This window comes from Astatotilapia calliptera, chromosome 14 (genome assembly GCF_964374335.1).
Source record: "Astatotilapia calliptera chromosome 14, fAstCal68.1, whole genome shotgun sequence".
NCBI lineage: Eukaryota > Metazoa > Chordata > Actinopteri > Cichliformes > Cichlidae > Astatotilapia > Astatotilapia calliptera.
The window spans coordinates 986290-1006761 of NC_137435.1; the positions used below are offsets into that span (position 1 = coordinate 986290).

The 20472-nt window shown below is 41.9% G+C and overlaps 2 protein-coding genes and 1 long non-coding RNA gene across 3 annotated transcripts; all 3 read left to right on the plus strand.

The window, feature by feature from the left end:
• Positions 1-2801: 2801 nt before the first annotated feature.
• Positions 2802-3764, plus strand: LOC113036500 (olfactory receptor 11A1-like). Its single transcript, XM_026192893.2, has one exon. It carries the CDS (start codon positions 2802-2804, stop codon positions 3762-3764), a length of 963 nt encoding a protein of 320 aa, XP_026048678.2.
• An 8575-nt stretch (positions 3765-12339) lies between these two features.
• On the plus strand, positions 12340-19111 carry LOC113036501 (olfactory receptor 11A1-like). The gene is made up of 2 exons (XM_080289154.1): positions 12340-12720; positions 16788-19111. Exons 1-2 carry the CDS (start codon positions 12340-12342, stop codon positions 17334-17336), a joined length of 930 nt encoding a protein of 309 aa, XP_080145280.1. The 3' UTR covers positions 17337-19111.
• On the plus strand, positions 12731-16658 carry LOC145420187 (uncharacterized). The gene is made up of 3 exons (XR_013901485.1): positions 12731-13956; positions 14737-14886; positions 15204-16658. It is a non-coding gene; the product is annotated as an uncharacterized LOC145420187 (long non-coding RNA).
• Positions 19112-20472: the final 1361 nt, after the last annotated feature.

The following is a 20472-nucleotide window of genomic DNA, read 5'->3' on the forward strand; positions in this document are numbered from 1 at the left end:
GGGGCTCAGAGTAGAGCCCCTGCTGCGCCACATCGAAAGGAGCCAGCTGAGGTGGTTCGGGCATCTGACAAGGATGCCCCCTGGGCGCCTCCTGGGTGAGGTGTTCCAGGCATGTCCCACCGGGAGGAGGCCCCGGGGCAGACCCAGGACACGCTGGAGAGATTATATCTCTCGGCTGGCCTGGGAACGCCTTGGTGTTCCCCTGGATAAGCTGGAGGAGGTGGCTAGGGAGAGGGAGGTCTGGGCCTCTTTGCTTAGGCTGCTGTCCCCGCGACCTGGCCTCGGATAAAGCGGATGAAGATGGATGGATGGATGGATGGATGGATGGATGGATTTCTAGGTGCAGCCAAGTGGCGGAGGGCTTTCACTTTGGTGGCCTCAGAATTTCATCTCTGCTTTTTGCGGATGATGTGGTTCTGTTGGCTTCATCGAGTGATGGCCTACAGGTCGCACTGGAACGGTTTGCAGCCGAGTGTGAAGCAGCGGGAATGAGGATCAGCACCTCCAAATCTGAGGCCATGGTTCTGAGCCGGAAAAGGGTTGCGTGCTGTGGTGGCAGATTTCTTTTCTCATGTATTAATCACATATTCAATCATATCACATTAGTTATAGTAATATCACTTTCTCACTATACTATAGTAAGAGCACTCCTGTCACCTGTTTACATGCATGTGGAATGTTAACACATTGAGGCCGTTGTAATGGGAGACGTTAAACAGATAGTGGTACTCCTTCTGCTTATCAGAGATGTAAATCCTTAGGTGACGGCCAAGCAGGAAACAAGGTCATAATTCTCTCTGTGAGCGAGAAGGTATAGCCCCCCCGTGAGAGGGGCCAATGTGTAAGAGTTTGTGGAATGTTCTTTGTCTGTGTCTCTGTATATAAGATGTAAGGGTGGTGGCCACAATTCAGGAATGGTCCTGGCGTTTCACTGGGATGCTCTCTCCACATTGCGGTGACTGGCCATCCTGAGGTAAAATTGCCTCAGTCCCACCGTTGTTTTCAAAAAGGGGGAACCACGGGGTGTGCTTCAGCGACTCACACATGCAGGTCATTGTTAAATTTTCCACAACAATGCCCATCGGGGATGAGCTGATGAGCTGATGCCCCTAGTGGAGGAGTTCAAGTATCTCGGGGTCTTGTTCACGAGTGATGGGAGAAGGGATCCGGAGATCGACAGACGGATTGGTACTGCTGCCGCAGTGATGTGGACGCTGACGTGTAAAAGCGAAGCTCTCACCTATGGCCACGAGCTGTGGGTAGTGACCGAAAGAACGAGATTGCGGATACAAGCGGTGGAAATGAGCTTCCTCCGAAGGGTGGCTGGCCTCTCCCTTAGAGATAGGGTGAGAAGTTCAGCCAGGGGCTCAGAGTAAAGCCGCTGCTCCTCCACATCGAAAGGAGCCAGCTGAGGTGGTTCGGGCATCTGACAAGGCTGCCTCCTGGGCGCCTCCTGGGTGAGGTGTTCGAGACATGTCCCACCAGGAGGAGGCCCCGGGGCAGACCCAGGACACGCTGGCCTGGGAACGCCTTGGTGTTCCCCCAGGTAAGCTGGAGGAGGTGGCTGGAGAGAGGGAGGTCTGGGCTTCTCTGCTTAGGCTGCTGCCCCCGCGACCCGGCCCCGGATAAAGCGGAAGAAGATGGATGGATAAAAGAAAAGAAAAGAATCGTGACAACAACGGTCGATCAAATAGACCAATATTCAATTCAATTCAATTCAATTTTATTTATATAGCGCCAAATCACAACATAAGTCGCCTCAAGGCGCTTCATAGATACAGAGAAAAACCCAACAATCATATGACCCCCTATGAGCAAGCACTTTGGCGACAGTGGGAAGGAAAAACTCCCTTTTAACAGGAAGAAACCTCCGGCAGAACCAGGCTCAGGGAGGGGCGGGGCCATCTGCTGCGACCGGTTGGGGTGAGAGAAGGAAGACAAGATAAAAGACATGCTGTGGAATATGGCAAGGCTGTGATGATCCACTTGATAAAGTAAATCTGTTGGGTGTCTTTCTTGGCCTTCAGACAACAATTTTGATGGCTAAAGAACCAAATGGGACAGGCAAAATAACAATAAAAAACGGAGCAGGTAACTGAGCTGTGTAGTACTGTACTGTGTAGATAGCAGAGAGCAGCAGTAAACTGGAAGAGAATGGAGGATTCAGAAAAGTGCAAGTGTTCACAACCAGATAATGGGATTTACAGGGAGAGGTTAGAAAAATAAGATCATCTTTGTAAAGACAAGAACATAACCCTGATTGGGGATTTTCTTGGCCTCTTTGCTGGGATTTCCTGAATCCCCTTTGTCCTTTTAAAAACAGTAATAGGCAGTCTTAAACATGAGTGTTAGATAATGAGCTCTGCCTCCTGCGGTGGGTGTCGGCTGAGATTAGAAGATGCATCAAATTTTCAGGTCAATGACAGCAGAAGATCAGCTCATGTAAGGATTTCATCCAAGACTTTGTTGTAATCATTAGAATGCTTTTGATAAAGGAACGATAAGTTTGGCTTATGTTTGACTTTTATTGTCTTTATTTATTATAAGCATATGGTCAGTGATGACACATTAAACCAACCCTTGCTCTTTGCTCCTGTAACAGATTTATGTTTCATCTAGGTCCAGCTTCTCATTGAAAATTTATATACAATAAGTTTAGAGCTCGTTTCTTCTGAACTTATTTATTATCATTAGGTTTGATGAGCCATTTGTACAGCCAGCAGATCTGTGAGATGTTGGAAAGATAAACAAAACAACATATTTTTAGGTGACCCATTCAGTTATCGTGAATCCAAAGAACAATGATGATAAACACCACACAGCTCTCCTTTTTCACCCTTGCTGGCTATTTTGACACAGGACGTGTCACTTACTTGTGCTTCTTTGTTATTCTTGCTTTGTATATTTTCATTGTAGGTTCCAATGTCCTGCTGATTGTGGTTATCTGTGTGAACAGAAGCTTACATGAACCTATGTACATGTTTCTGTGCAGCCTGTTTGTGAATGAGCTGTATGGTAGTACAGGGCTGTTTCCGTCCCTCCTGGTTCAGATCCTCTCTGATGTTCACACTGTTTCTGCTTCATTTTGTTTCTTGCAGATCTTCTGTGTCTATGCATATGGAAGTATTGAGTTTAGTAACTTGGCTGTTATTTCTTATGACAGATATCTTGCCATCTGCTGTCCTCTGCGATATCACACATGTATGAGTTCTAGTAAGGTATCCGTGCTCATTGCACTAACATGGTTGTTGACTTTTTTTGCAATAAGTGTTTTAATTTCTCTGAGTGCTCCTCTGCAGCTGTGTGGGAACATCATTAACAAAGTGTACTGTGACAACTACTCCATTGTTAAACTGGCCTGTTCTGACACCACAGCCAATAACATCTATGGAATACTCTACACGTTCACTTTAGTTCTTCTGGTAACTTTAATTTTTTACACCTACATGAGGATCCTTAAAGTCTGTTTTTCTGGATCCAAACAGATGCGACACAAAGCCATCAGCACCTGCACGCCTCACCTCGCCTCACTGCTCAATTTTTCATGTGGTGCTTTTTTTGAAATTATACAAAACAGATTTGATATGAGACAGCTCCCAAATATGTTGCGTATTTTTTTATCAATATATTGGCTGACGTGCCAACCACTCTTCAATCCTGTAATCTATGGGCTAAATCTGACCAAAATCCGAGTCTCATGTAAAAATGTAATTTGTAGAATGAAGGTTTTTACACTTTGTCACAAATCAAACTTTAAAATATAATATCCAGTTAAAACTATGTGTTTGTGCTTTATTCAGCAAATATTTGGCAGTTAAATTTCTCCACAGTTAATTCTGGAGAAGATTAAATACGTCTTCATGTCAGAATCAAGATCCATCCATTTTGTCCTTTTTGTTTTCCTGATCCGTCTCTTTTCTGATTTGAATTCAGCCTCAAGCTGACAGGTTTACAAGGACTGTTGCAGTGCCTTATTATAATGAAATCTTATGAGAAATGATATAATAAACTAAACACAGAATTGTCTGAACTGGTATTGTTTTTGGTCTTAATGTCTGAAATCAGAAGTCGTGCCATCACTTAGTTCATTATTTAATATATTTAGAAGTGTTAAGTTAGCCTAAAGGCTACAAGATCATTTTTGGCAGTCAGGTTGGGGCTAATGGTACCGCTGATTTGGTGCACAGATGAAGTTTCAATGCCAGTTTCTTTGCCTTTTAGATTTAATAAATGTAAGTTAGTAAACAGGTTTTTCTCTTTATCCCGATACAGATGTGATTTCTTCCATTTTATAAATGCCTGCTTGTGCCTGAAATTTCTGCAAACCAACAGATTAAAGAGTCATTGACTTTGTTGCAGTAACCAGTGAAAATGGAAGTGAGAAAACATCCATCTACTCTGTTCTGGTTATCCTTATCAGGGTCGCTGGAACCTGTCACAGCTGCCATGGGGTGTGGGGTGCTACTTTGTTGTCAGACCCAAAAGACACAGCATTTATGCTGGATATGAAAAATATGTATGCGTGTGTGTGTGTGTGTGTGTGTGTGTGTGTGTGTGTGTGTGTGGGTGTGTGTGTGTGTGTGTGTGTGTTTAACCAAATAATAAGTTCAGTGTAGGGCTTTGAGTTATAATTTTCCTCAGTACTGTTTTTTCATTTTCATTCATTTCATTTCATTTATTTGTTCATTTTCAGGAACAACAAATACCTATATTGAACATAAAATGCACAAAACAAAAAACAAAAATTGCCTGAAAAAGGAGTGGGACGAAGAAAACTTATTAAATCCCACCCCTATACTCACTCATCAACAAAAAAAACAAACTTCCCGCAGCTACGCCCATCATTGCATACAGACCCATCAACAGCCCCGGGCACATACAAGCATCTAAGCGGCAGCTCGCAAACAACAATTAGAGCCTTCATAACTGAATACAGAATATATAAATTATAAATTGCATTACCACAGGTAACAGGCAGTAATAACTACAAGTAACGAACACACACATACACACATACATATACATACATATATATCTACACACACATGTACATATATGTACATACATACGCACACTCTTTTTTTTTTTTTTTTTTTTTTGAATCCATACCAGCAATGGTAAGAGAACAGACATTACAGAGCACACTAAAAGCATCATTGAGTATACTGTGACCAGACCAACTGTTTGTAGAGGAATTTAAATCTATGAATATTTTTGCATTGTTTCAATTGTAAACTCAGACTGTTCCAGATTTTCACACCACATACAGACACACAAAAGCCTTTACGGGTTGTTCGAGTTCTGGGTAATTTGAATTCTCCAAATCCTCTCACATTATAAACCTTTTCTCGAATTTCAAATCTAGTTTGTAAATTTGCCGGTAAAAGTTTAGTAAAAGCTTTATACAAAATTATGGATGTATTGTAATTAACCAGATCCTGGAATTTAAGTAACTTTGCCTGAAGAAAGAATTTGTGAGTATGATCTAGATAACCAGCCTTGTGAATAATACGCAGTGCTCGTTTCTGTACTGTGACTAATGGATTAGTTGTATTTTTATATGTATTTCCCCACACTTCCACACAATATGTAAGACATGGAAGAACCAGGGTACAGTACAGAGTACGAAGTAAATCTTTATCAAGGAATTGTTTCACTTTGTTCAAAACTGCGAGGCTTCTGGAAATTTAGGTTTTTATGTGTCTGACGTGGGGTTTCCATGAAATTTTATTATCAATTATAACTCCCAAAAATTTGTTTTCACTCACGTTATCAATTGGTACACCTTCAATGATAATTGGTAATTCTATATTATATTTTAAATTACCAAAAAACATTGCTTTAGTTTTATTTATATTTAATGATAATTTATTTATGTCCATCCATTTTTTTATTAATTTTAGCTCCCTGTTTACAGTCATTACAAGATCAGTATAATCATCGCTACTGAAAAATATGTTGGTGTCATCTGCGAACAGTATGAGTTTAAGTACTTGAGAAACATCAAAAATATCATTTATGTATACATTGAAAAGTTTTGGTCCCAACACTGACCCTTGGGGAACACCACATGTAATACCAAGTTTCTCTGAATGGTAATGCCCTATGCTAACATATTGTTCCCGACCCGTAACTTTTTAACCAGTTACCAGCTTTCCCTCGAATACCATATCTTTCCAATTTATCCAGTAAAATTGAGTGATTGATTGTGTCGAAGGCCTTTTTGAGATCAACAAAAATACCAACTGCATATTTATTTTTATCCAGTGTATCAGTAATTTCTTCTACTGCCTCAATTATCGCCATTGAAGTGGTTCTTTGTGTTCTGAAACCATACTGACCAACATTTATTATTTGATGTTTTTCAAGGAATTTTTCTAATCTTGAATTAAAAAGTTTTTCTAGAATTTTTGAGAATTGAGGCAGTAGAGAAATAGGCCTATAATTGGTAAAACTGTGTTTGTCATTACTTTTATATAGTGGTATTACTTTCGCAATTTTCATTTTTTTTGGAAAACAACCGGACTGAAATGATAAATTACAGATATATGTTAAGGGACTAGCAATATTCAGAATAACCTGTTTAACTACAGACATATTTATGTCATGATAATCCATTGAAGACTTACTTTTACATTTTAATGTGATATTTATTACTTCTTGCTCATTTGTAGCTGAGAGGAACAGTGAAAAGGGATTTGATTTTATATTACTGATATTTCATTTTTATGACACGGGATGTCCGCTGCTAGTTCAGGGCCAACATTTATGAAGAATTTATTGAACCCATCGACAATATTACTCATGTTGTGATTTTCACCATTTGCATCAGTAAAATATTCAGGATATGATGTTCCAGAAGATCCTTGTTTAATTAAGTTGTTTAACACATCCCAAGTTCCTTTTATATTGTTTTTATTTTCATATAATCTTCTTCTATAATAAAGTTGTTTGCTCGTTCTTATAATATCAGTCAATTTATTTCTATATGCTTTATATCTTTGTTCCACTTCTTTTGTTTTTACTTTGATGAACTGTTTATACAGATTGTTTTTCTTTTTGCAAGCATTAATAATTCCTTTTGTGAGCCAAGGACTTTTTATCTTTTTTTTCTTTGTCATGTGTTCGTTTACAGGACAATGTTTATTGTACCACATAGTAAAAATATCTAGGAAATTATCATAAGCCTTGTCCACATCTGACTCTTCATACACCGAACTCCAATCTTGTTGTGCTAAATCGAAATTGAAGGCATGAATTGCTTCTTCATTTATTGTTCGCTTTGCTATCATGATCTTGGTATCTATTTTTTTTAAATCACAGTCACACAAAGTAAAAACTGGTAAGTGGTCAGTTATATCACAGACAAGCAGGCCACTATTAATTTGGAAATCCATGACATTAGTAAAAATGTTGTCAATAATAGTGGCGCTATGTGAAGTTATTCTGCTTGGCTTTGTTATTGTTGGATATAGTGATAAGCTGTACATCGTGTCAGTAAAGTCATCAATGGCTTTTAACCTTGTTGGATTTAGCAAATCAATGTTAAAATCACCACAGATAAATAGTAATTTTTGGTTCACCGAAGCAAACGTTTTTTCTATCCATTCATTAAAAGTGTCAATACTTGAACTGGGTGTCCGATATATACAACTTATTATAACGTTTCTCTTTTTGTCATTCATAATCTCAATAGTCAAACATTCCAAAATTCCATCAATAGCCATAGACATAGTTGTTACAACATTATATTTTATAGAGTTATGAACATATATAGCAACCCCGCCGCCCGCCTTATTTAATCTATTCATGTATTTTAAATCATATCCATTCAAACAAAAATCTATTCCTTTATCGACATTGAACCAAGTTTCAGTGATGGCTATAACACTAAAGGGGCGAGAAAATTGTTGCAAATAGTCCTTAATGAAATCAAAATTAGAGTACATACTTCTGCTGTTAAAGTGAATTAATGAGAGCTTCCCGTCTAGGTTAATTTCTTTTTCATATTGTTCCTGAGTGAAATAATTACAATTTTTAACAAAAGTAGAGAGAAAGTTACTTTCAGAATCTATTTCTGGATCTATTATATTATGCTCCTTATATTCACAATCTAGATCAATTACTTTCTGTTGAAGAACTAATTTCAACGTGTCCATGTCATTTCCTGGTGTAATTGATACATTGGTGTCAGTTATACTTGTCCAGATCCTCCATGTTCCTCACTATCAGTACTTTTGCCTCTTCTGGTGTCCCGTTTAGCTTAATGAAAATCTTACAGTTTGTTACCCATGTATGTTGTATTTTACCGTTCTTCTTCAGTTGCCTTGCCTTCCTCGCGATGTCTGCGTTTTTTCGTGTCAGATGCTCATTAATGAAAACGTCCGTGCCTTTCAGTTTGCGTCCTTGTTTCAGCAGTGCGACCTTGTTCTTCCGATTGACAAATCTCATAATGATGGCCGGCAGTCTGTCACTCCTCCTGGGCAGTGAGTGACATGCTTCTATGTGCTCCAGGTCCATCTCTATCCCCTTGCTTTGGAGGAAGGACGCCACCTGTTGCTCCACCGAGCGGGTCTCCTCGTCGCTGGGCTCCCCGACGTTCCCGGCCACCGCGCGCGCGTATGAGCGCGGCTTGATTTTAATACCGCTGATGACCACGTCGTTCGTACGGGTGTACTGCTCCAGCTCATCCACCCGCCGCTCGAGATCCATGATCCGTCTGTCCTTCTCGGCATTTTGGAGGCGTAGCTGTTTTACCTCCTCCAGAAGCCCCAGAAGCAGCTCCTGCTGCGCCCTGACTGCGGCCACGTCTCCGCACAGCGCTCCGAGGGAGGTTTTAATGTCCTCAACCTCCTCTGGTGTTGGGCCTTTCTTGGGTGGCATACTGAAGCGAGAGCACGAGGCGGCCACCACGAGGGACCCGGAAGCGGAATTTCTGATGATGGCGCCTGGCTAGGCCTGCTGGCTGATGGTGGAGCCTGGCTGTGGCCTGCTGGCTGATGGTGGAGCCTGGCTGTGGCCTGCTGGCTGATAGTGGAGCCTGGCTGGGCCTGCTAGCTGATGGTGGATCCTGGCTGCGGCCTGCTGGCTGATGGTGGATCCTGGCTGTGGCCTGCTGGCTGATGGTGGATCCTGGCTGTGGCCTGCTAGCTGATGGTGGATCCTGGCTGTGGCCTGCTGGCTGATGGTGGATCCTGGCTGTGGCCTGCTGGCTGATGGTGGATCCTGGCTGTGGCCTGCTAGCTGATGGTGGATCCTGGCTGTGGCCTGCTGGCTGATGGTGGATCCTGGCTGTGGCCTGCTGGCTGATGGTGGAGCCTGGCTGGGCCTGCTGGCTGATGGTGGATCCTGGCTGTGGCCTGCTGGCTGATGGAGGAGCCTGGCTGTGGCCTGCTGGCTGATGGAGGAGCCTGGCTGTGGCCTGCTGGCTGATGGTGGAGCCTGGCTGTGGCCTGCTAGCTGATGGTGGAGCCTGGCTGTGGCCTGCTGACTGATGGAGGAGCCTGGCTGGGCCTGCCGGCTGATGGAGGAGCCTGGCTGTGGCTGTGGCCTGCAGAGCTATGGCTGTTGGATGCCTGTTGCCTGTTATCATCCAGATATGATACAAACCACTGCAGTGCAGTACCTGTAATACCTACAGCATGTTCTAATCGCTCTAATAGGATATTATGGTTGACAGTATCGAATGCTGCACTGTGCTTTTCTCTTCAGTTTCGATCATTGCATGTGAAAAATAAAAAAACATTTTTTAAGTTTCAATTTTAATGTTGTTTATATAGAATTAAATCACAAAGACAGGTGCTTCAAGGCATTTCATATAAAGACCATACAAAAATACATATGCAGAGCATATCCTAGCAGCACATATTGTTAATTTACTGAGGAGGTGTCATAACTAAGGAGAGCTGCAGGACTCAAAATGCAGTCTTGGGAGGTTAAGTTCAGTGTGTTTTGTTTATAGTCAGTGTTCAACAATCATCCAAAGTGCCCTTAATAGAAGTCTGATAATTCATTGGCTCCAGTTCAGGCAAATCCAGAGTCTGTTCCCACAGCTAGGTCTCTCTCTAGGCTTAAATATCATGCACTTAGCTCCTACTTTACCTACCAATTGGATCATCTGTGGTGACAGATGAAGTGCAGGCCTGTGGCTGGCACATGATCAGTTATGCAACTGTTTCTGTTTGGTTTTGATGTTTATCTCATGCAACAGTACATGAGTGGAAACAAATTGAAAGCTGTCTGAAGAAAAAGATTATTATATCTATTTCAGTTCAATTCTATTGTATTTATACAGTGCAAAATCACAGTAACAGTCATTTATTGTAAGGAAGAAGGAAGAAACCTCCGGCAGAACCAGGCTCAGGGAGGGGCGGGGCTATCTGCTGCGACCAGTTGGGATGTGAGAAGGAAAACAAAGACATGATGTGGAAGAGAGACAGAGGTTAATAACAAGCATGATTCAATGCAGAGAGGTCTGTTAACACTGGCCTCATAGGCCAGGTGTTCCGTTCACAGGCTGCATGTGCTGCCTGGGCAATGGGTGGCCACAGTCCACTATATTTGGACTATATTTGGGGTACCACATGGTAAGTGGGCAGGTGCGCCTGCAGGTGGATAAAACAATGGCTATCACAGCCTGCCCCCATCTTAAGACTAAAACAGGGGTGTGACAGCTCTTGGCGCTTGCTGGTTTTTATCCATGGTTCGTCCTGAACTTAGTGGAGCTGACCAGCCCCTTAACTTATCTCATCCAAAAGGATGTCCCTGATTGGACCAGATCTGGTCAATTGGACAGAACAGTGCCAGGCAGCTTTTGCACAGGTGAAGAAGGTTTTCTGTGGGGAACCCCTGCACCATTTCTAACTTTTCCCTACCTTTCATCCTGCAGACTGATGCAGACTGACGTATGCCTGGGGGCTGTTTTTTCCTAGCAGTTAAGAAAGGTTGTGTACATCAGCAGGAAACCTTTGGAGTGGGAGTCCAGGTACAGCATCGTGGAGACAGAGTGCTTGGCAATCTGGTGGGTGGTCAACTTCCTCCATTATTACCTCCTGGGCCACCCTTTCACCTTCAGTTTGGATAATGCCCCCCTGCACTGGCTCCACTGCATGAAAGATCCCAATGCACGGATCTCACGGTGGGTTCTTGCTCTTCAGCCTTTTAAGTTCAAAGTGGTCCATAGGCTGGAGGCACAAATGGTCGTGGCTGATTTCCTCTCCCACCCAACTGGCAAAGTGTGGTTTGTGGCTCAGCTGCAGGGCAGTGGTGCACCAGCAGGTTCAGGGTGTCAGGGGAGGCTGGTTGTCACGGCCGGTGAGCATTACCTAATCCACCTTCTCTACTTCAGAAGCCACCGGGGCCAAAGGAGGAGGGCAGTAAGTCCGAGCTGCCAAGAAACACCCGAATCTGTGCAGAGTGTGTGATGTGGAACAATGGAGGTAGCTGGAAAGCTGCTCTGATAAGGGCGAAAGAAAACACTGCAAATAAATATTGCTTGACTCGCAACACTGTATGCTTTGGCTCATTTTTGTCACACATGACTTTCCTCTGATAGCAGTACCAAGTGCTGCACCATTCAGAGCTCTCTGTGTTCAGCAGAGTATCTTGAAAAATGTCCTTCATTTTTGGCAAGCAGCAACAAATACCTCTCTCTACGTCTCAAGGCACATACTGGTACCCTACTGTTGTCACTCGTAATTACATTAGGAAATTAACAGTAAAAAGTATGTGGAAAATGGGAAACCAGTAACTTTAGAATGTTAAGTGTTTAACTGGGAAAACTGGGACAATCTGGGCAAAAAAAACATTGTGTCCATTACACAAAAGCAACCCATGATAGTGTGTAGCTTTTTCCTTATTACTGACCTTGTTGGTCATGGAATCATAATCTAAAATATCTAAAATACGGACACATACAAAAGCAAACATACAAACACATCCCACAAATAAAAAAAACCCTCTTGCGTCTGTGGATTCTTTATTAAAGTGCAAAATATGATTATAGTTGTTTGTGTAGATAGAACAAACTTCCAACGTTACCAAGAGACACTTCCTGTGGGATGTTGGGTAATAGGGTCAGTCTCTTGCCGTGGGCTGAACTGAACTGAAATAGTTAAAAGGGAATGCAGAGTTTCACTCAGTTAGGAGGGGCTGACTGTGACCAGGTAAGGACAGCAGGTAGACACTGGGATTTACACAGTGGTCTAAAACCAAGCTGATGTTGATTTCACATTGAGTAATTTCATCTGACCACAGACAAACTGACCACAGTTTCAGTCTGTTAAAATCACATCATCCAGTGGGCACTGTCAATAAGCTTTATCAACTGAAGTGGTAATCATGACAAACTCTACACAGTTCTCACATTTCAGACTTGCATTCTTGAATATTGGGATTTTCAAGTATTTATTTTTTATGCTTGTCATGTGTTTCTTTGTTTCAGTAGTTTGCACCAATGTTCTGCTGATTGTGGTTATCTGTGTGAACAGAAGCTTACATGAACCTATGTACATGTTTCTGTGCAACCTGTTTGTGAATGCACTGTATGGTAGCACATCTCTGTTTCCACTGCTCCTGCTTCACATCATCTGTGATATTAATATCATTTCTGCATCTTTATGTTACTTGCAGATTTATTGTATTCACTGCTATGGGAGTGCTGAATATCTTAATCTGGCTGTTATGTCTTATGACAGATATCTCGCTATCTGTTTTCCATTGCAATACAACCAAGGCTGGACTGGGACAAAAAATCGGCCCGGGCATTTTGACTAGAGACCGGCCCACCAGGATAAAGATTGAAAATGTGACGTCATTCAGGGGTAAAACCGCAAAGGATTCTGGGAACTTGTGGCAAGACGTACTAGCGCACGCAGGCTTTCAATTGAACTCAGTTACACAGCGATAAAAAGAAACACAAAAAATGGCAAGAAGCTGTTGTATTATTAACTGCAACAGCCGGTCGCATGACAGCCACGGGAAGCCGATCGTTTTTTTTTAATCGGATTACGTCCTTGAAGAGAAATGTTTTAAGCCATGTTTCCGAAGTAAGAGCCGACGATGGTCTGGATATACCAAATATAACGTCCCAGAACACTCCAGTTCACATGTTAGTCTGCTCCAAGCATTCCCACAAAGGTCAGAGTTTTTAGTCGTTAATACGTCATTTTTCTTAACATAATTGGTGATATAGGTTACAAGTCTGGCGCTGAACAGAAATTGTCGCGCTATGCTCCTTTATTTATTGTGCATAAATAGTAAATTGTCCTGACACAATATTGCGTTTCGCTTCTGTTATTATGGTACATTGACAAAAACATATACGTTTATTCACAGGATAAAACAGTTGTTTTGTATCACTAATTGTCCAGTGCGATTACAACATACAATATTATTGTCACTGCTACATTTCTGTAATGCCTACCAGAAATTATTTCCACTACTAATTAATTACCGTTGAGCTCAAAGGTTATATTAATAAACAGTTAACGAATGTGTATCTATGAAGACGATTTGTGAGACTGGTAAACTTACCTTTGTTCGTACGATGGTCTTTCGTTCTACACGGTGCATTTCAAGGTCCTGTACCCATCCGCAGTGCCGTAGCTCCGCAAACGCACATAACGCACACTGCGTAGGGCACCAAATGGCCGGTAGGGCACCAAAAAAATCAGGGTCGTAAAAAAAAAAAGTAAACCATATTAATACTATAAATATCATATGCATTAATATGGTTAAACAATACAAAAGCAACATAAAACAATTTTCCCGAGAAAAGGGGTGAATCTGCTTTGTGCCCTGTCTCCAGTCTCCTCCTGGTGCCCCCCCACTCCCAGTGGTCTGTTCTATAATTGGTAAACACCTGTTTGAACATGGCCTCGAAACGGCAACAGGAGTCGGGAGCGGAGAAAAGAAAGAAGAAGAGGAAGCGTGATGAAACTCAGGCGTCGCTTGCCGGTAAGGCAATGTTTAAATAATAATAATAAAAAAAGTTCATTATTGTAGCCCTTGCTTGCACGCTCATGTCCGTCAACTCTGTGATAGCTCCTGTTAGCAGTGTTCATACTGTGTTAACAAATGTTGCAAATGATTGATGTTGGGTAGTTTGTTTACGTTGTGGATATGAATATAGAATGGACTACTAAAAGCAACTCATCATGGTCACTCAATTGACGGTTTTCAGATAACGTTAGCAATCGTGACTCACGATTGCTAACGTTATCGTGATTCGTGAGACTAGCATTTCCCTCCTCAGGTTGCTAGCTGGCTAACGTCATGCATGCTACTGATTAACCTTAACTTTGGGATAGGTCAGTGATGCAGTCAAGTATTATTATCAGATTAGACAAGATTACTTTGTATGTTGCTGCATTTCAGGATATCTATAAAGACGCATATCTTATTTATGCCATTGACGTCTGAACACATAAATAGTTCTCGTCTTTCTTTAGGTTCATAGATCAAGGGCGACATCTGTTGGTGAAACTGTAATATGAAACCTATATCTTCCAGTAATATAGATTTCCTACTTGCGCATTTATATCAAATTATGTACAGCATGTTTATATTGCCATTTGCCATTATGAAAATCTATACATGTAAAATATAGTTAGTAATTTTTAAATGTACCAGTGACTTACTTAATTTATTAGTCTTATAATGCAATCTTTCGTAGGCCTACTGTAGATTCAAAATTGTATTTCTGTAAAATCCCTGAATATTTTCTCTTGTATGCAGGGTCAATGCTTAAATATGTTCAAGGAGGATCTCAAGGACAGGATGAACCATCCAGTAGTAGTGCCATCCCTGGACATCAACCACCAGCCATTGTAGACCCTGCAACAATCCCTAGCCAAGAAGAACAAGAACCATCAACCACCAGTTCAGGTACAGTTCCATACACAAGTACCACTGAGAGTCCTGTCACTGAGAGACTATCAGAAAGTGACACTGTGGAGACATGTGTGCCCCCTTCAACCGATCCTGCTCTTTGGCCAGCTCACATTGTAGATGCTGATCGTGTTGAAATTGTGCGGAGAGGTCCTTTTAATGTCAGCTCTGATTTTAATTTTCCAAAGGGGCCTGATGGAAGAGCATTTCACACTAGCCTTAAGTTCAAAATTCTTCCCAATGGAGAAAAGGTTCACCGGAGCTGGTTAGTGTACTCACCGCAGAACAATGCTGTGTTCTGCTTTGCATGTAAGCTTTTCAGTGTGAAGGATATAAAGCTGAGTACAGAGGGCTTCAGTGACTGGTCGAACATCAACATCCGCACTGCACTGAAGTATAGAAGACACTGACAGATAAGGGAGTAGCTGACATTGATGGACCTGAGATGATGCAGGAAATCATCAACCTTCCTCAGCTGCCACCACAGACGTCTGCTTTGGAAATGCTGTCATTTTTACATGACAATCAGCTTCAAGAGGTATATCCCAATCTGTGGATTGCTCTGCGTATTGCACTGACCCTGCCTGTCACAGTTGCCTCTGCTGAGCGAAGCTTTTCAAAGCTCAAACTCATTAAAACGTACCTGCGTTCATCAATGGGGCAGGAACGTTTAAGTGGTCTGGCTGTTATCAGCATCAATGGTGACGTGGCTCAGAAGCTATCATATGATGACCTTATAGCTGATTTTGCAACCAGAAAATGCAGGCGTGTGCCTCTCTAGGCCCTAGAGAGGCACACCACGCCTGCATTTTCTGGTTGTCAGAGTATGCCCTAGAGTCTAGGGCATACTCTGACAACGAATTGTAAAAATGTTTAACATAGTTACTTAAGGAATGTGGCTTTTGTGTTCAAATTCTTATTTTTCTTATTTAAGTTTCTTATTTAAATTCTATTGTGAAACTATTTGTAAATATATTAATAATAATACTATTATATTATATATATTATTTTTTTATAAAAAAAATTACACATTATTGCCAGGCTCTTTGTTCTTCTTCCAATCTTCAATTTTTGTTTCAGTATTTATTTGTAACAGTATTTTTAACCTCCTTTAACCTTATTTATTTGTTTAACTGTCATGTTTGTTGTTATTTAATTAAACAAATTCCACTGAGAAATTCAAAAGTATTAATGTTTTTTGTTTTTTTTTTCAGTGGCGGGGGGGGCACCATAAAGCATTTGTGCTTAGGGCACCCAAATGGCTAGCAACGGCCCTGCCCATCCGTCAGTAAACTGTTCCTGGGCTTGTTGCAGTGACCTGAAGTTACTAAACTTCATGAGTGTATGCACTCACTCCAAGAACGTGTAATTATAAATATGAGCGTAGTGAAAGTTGGGCAGCACGCTAACGTATTTTGTCCCTCTGTGTGCTCGTAATGGTCTGACCCTTTCACTGGTTTGATTTTTCCTCGTATCTTTTCTTTGTCTTTTCGTCGAGTCTGTCTTTGTACGGACCGGCATTGTTCTCCTTCGTTTTGTACATTCCTTTTTTGTGCGGCAAAGAAAAACAAGAAGGTATTGGAACCGGAGAATGAACGTTTTGCGGTGCTGCAAATGCTTGCATTTGATGCGGTACTTGGATTGTTTTGCCACGAGTTCCCGGCATGCAATGCGCGAAAATCACGTGATTGCTAAACAAGGGGGCGGGTGCATTCGGCCTCCTTGGCTGTAATTGGTCCAGCCCAGAGTCGATCATGACCAATTGGCCAATCCAACACCTTTCATTATATATACCCTTCCTAAAAATAAAATAAAAAATCCATCGGCCCATAAAAACAAAAAATCGCCAGCGGCCCACCGGGCAAATGCCCGGTACGCCCGATGGCCAGTCCAGCTATGAATACAACACATACATGACACCCAAGAGGATTGCTATACTAATTGCTATAACATGGTTATATGCTATTCTTGCATGTGCTCTCATGATTTCATTGAGCTCCACTTTACCACTTTGTGGGAACATTATTGACAAAGTGTACTGTGACAACTACTCTGTCATAAAGCTGGCTTGTTCTGACACTAAAGCACTTAATATATATGGAATTATTATTGTTTTATGCACAGTATGTTGTCCTCTGATATTCATGCTTTACACTTACATAAAAATCCTTAGAGTTTGTTCTTCTGGTTCCAAACAGGTGAGGCAGAAAGCTGTCACTACCTGCAGTCCTCATCTTGCCTGTGTGTTAAACTTTTCATGTGGAGCTTGCTTTGAAATATTACAGAGTAGGTTCAATATGAGCGGTGTACCTATTTTGTTACGTATATTTCTCTCATTATATTGGCTAATAAGCCAACCACTATTAAATCCTTTAGTTTATGGCCTGAACATGACTAAGATCCGCATTTTATGTAAAAATCTGCTGACACTTAGACCTTTAAATTGAAGTAAAGTTTTGCACGATGATCCTAGACATACATTTTCTAAGGAGTTTCTTGGCTTTGGCTACACCTTAAGTCAACCTTAAGAAAAAATAGAAATTAAACCTTATTTCCAGGCAGCCATGGGTCATTTAAATGCCTTAGGATGTTTGAATGTTACTATTTTATTCTCGACTTCGAGATTTTGGGTTAGAGTTACATTTTTTGTATTACTATGTATATTTTTTAATTACTATGTCTGCTTGATGGTTGTGTAATTTCTGCTGACTACACAATAAATTGCCTAAAATAAAGAAATACTTGATCCATGAACAGTGTTGGGAAGGTTACTTTTCAAATCAAATCAAATCACTTTTTTTTTTTTTTTATTGTCACATCACATGTGCAGGCACACTGGCACAGCACATGCGAGTGAAATTCTTGTGTGCGAGCCCCACAAGCAACAGAGATGTGCAAACACAACAACACAAACGAGCAAAATACAAGAATGGTCGACCTAAAACTAATAAATATATGTACAATATATAACAGTGTATGCATTTCTGGATGTGTATACTAAATATTCTCCTACGTGTGTGTGTGTGTGTGTGTGTGTGTGTGTGTGTGTGTGTGTGTATACACATTTTTACAAATTAAATAGTAAAAAAATAAAATAAAATAATAATAATAATAATAATAATAAAATATACAGAGTTGAATATGTGCAAAACAAGTGGCATTTATATACAGTGTGGAGTGCATAATGTTGAAGTTCCAGTAGTGAAGCTGAGGTGTCTATGACGTGTTCAGCAGTCTGATGGCCTGATGGAAAAAGCTGTCTCTCAGTCTGCTGGTATTTTAAAATGTATTCCATTACAGAATACATAATACATGCCCCAAAATGTATTCTGTAACGTATTCCGTTACGTTACTCAATGAGAGTAACGTATTCTGAATACTTTGGATTACTTAATATATTATCATGCTGAATGTACTATTGCTGTGTGATTTATTACTATTACTGAAGGTCCGCGACTCCGAACTGTAGTAAAGGGACCTCTGACTAATACGGCGGGGTCCCTGTCGGCTCGTAGCCGAAAAATAGCTTTACTTTGTTGTGTGGGTCAACTTTTCTTGCGAGAGACAGAGAGAGGCGTTGAAAGACTGCTCCAACGGAACTTATTGTTTTCGGAGGAAAACAGGAACACGGTGTACAGTCGAGTCTTAATAGCTTACTTACAACTGGGCTCGTCAGGCTCTCTTCTTGGCTGCAGTGGTTATTATTATATTTACATGCTTCCAGCTCCCGTTTTTCCTCGATGACAACTCGTACCTTTCCACTCGCCTTTTTCTCCCTCCTCGCGCTCACAGACCCATAACGTGTATGGCAGTCCATTCTCCCTGCAGCACGGACTACACTGCCCATGATGCTACATTCTTTAGAGCTATGCTTGTAGCATTCAGCCTGTTAGCTTAGCACAACAACAACAACAAAAGGTGCTCTCTCACCCAGGAAACACACAGTCGCAGAGAGAGAGAGAGCGTCGCCCTGTAACCATGGCAACCGTAACGCTGCCGCCTGGAACAACAGAACGTAGCTGTCAAACAAAACCCAAACAGTCCTGACCCGCGACAACATGAAACAGGAAAGTACCGCAGTGTAATCCATTTATTTCAACAAAGTAACTGTATTCTGAATACCACCTTTTTAAACGGTAACTGTAACGGAATACAGTTACTCATATTTTGTATTTTAAATACGTAACGGCGGTACATGTATTCCGTTACTCCCCAACACTGTCCATCAATGAAGTGAAAAACATCATTACTGAAATGTTCCCGTCACTTTAAAGTGCTGTATTTTAAAAATATTTAGCCTGTTTGCAATCAACCCTCTGCACTCTACATCATTTCAACAATATATCTGGACAGTCACACTGAACAAAGCTTTCGACCTTCAAAAGACGGAGTGCCAATTCATATGAGCACACTTGCAGTGTTTATATGAAAATGATTGAAACCAGCTTTCTTTAGTAGGAAAATAAAATATTTTCAACCCTAACAGTGGATTGCTTGAGGGCGCTCCACCTGGGTCGTCATTCTGGGAGACTTCAACACTCATGTGGGCAACTACAGTGAAACTTGGGGGAAAGGGTCTGATTGACCTAAAACTGAGAAGTGTTCTGTTACTGGACTTCTGTGCAAGAGTAACAACCTAGGCCACATCGATGATCAATCTTATAATCGTATCATTGATCTGGGTTTGGTTAACATATTGGACTTTGCAGACAGCCTATGCATACCAGCAGTCCAAGCAGAACGTGACTCGGGTCTGGGAGGACTTCAGAGAGGCATTGGAAAAATATTTTTGGACTGCCTTGAAGTTATTCTCTCGGTGGCATCCGTGCCACTGTCCTGGGAAGAACTGAGGAGAGCCCCAGACGAGGGGTCACCCAGTAGCCACAGAGCAGAAGCCAGAGGGGGCTGCACTGGCGTGCCCCCCGGCTCTGCCGGCGGCCAGCTGTGCCGGAGTGAACCGAGCCGCAGGCCCAGAGGCCGGAGGCTCGAGGGCCCCCTACGCACTGGAAGAGGCCTGACCGAGCAACAGGCGCCAGGCCCTGCCAAGTAGCCACCGGGAGTGAGCTGGTACATACCTGAGCACCCAGCCCCGGACACCAAGAACCACCAACACACCGACCCCTGAGGGCATCAGTTACCGGCAGGGAGTGTGATGAGGGGAGATAGGCCTCCATACTTCGGAGGGCCTGGGAGTTCCCAGAGAGGTGGAGTCAAGATCAAGGTCAAGGTAACTTTATTTATACCCATAGGCAAGGTAAATTTGCTTTACAGAAAAAATGCTGTCATTTTTTCTGTAAAGCAAATTCACAGAAATCTAAGACCCAACATAGACACAGACAAACAGGCACACACAGACACAAACATGCATTCCACCCTCATGCACACATATACAAATACTCAGCACTCAACCAGTGTAAGGATAGACATAAATGGACATGTTCACACAATCACACTCCCCAAACATACTCTATACCACGGGTCCAGGTACCCTCGCCCCCAGAGGGGGAAACGGCAGCTAGACCCAGGAGATGTTACTCTTTCCCCCGGGGTGGAGGCAAGCAGACCGCCCCAGGCTCCGCAGCA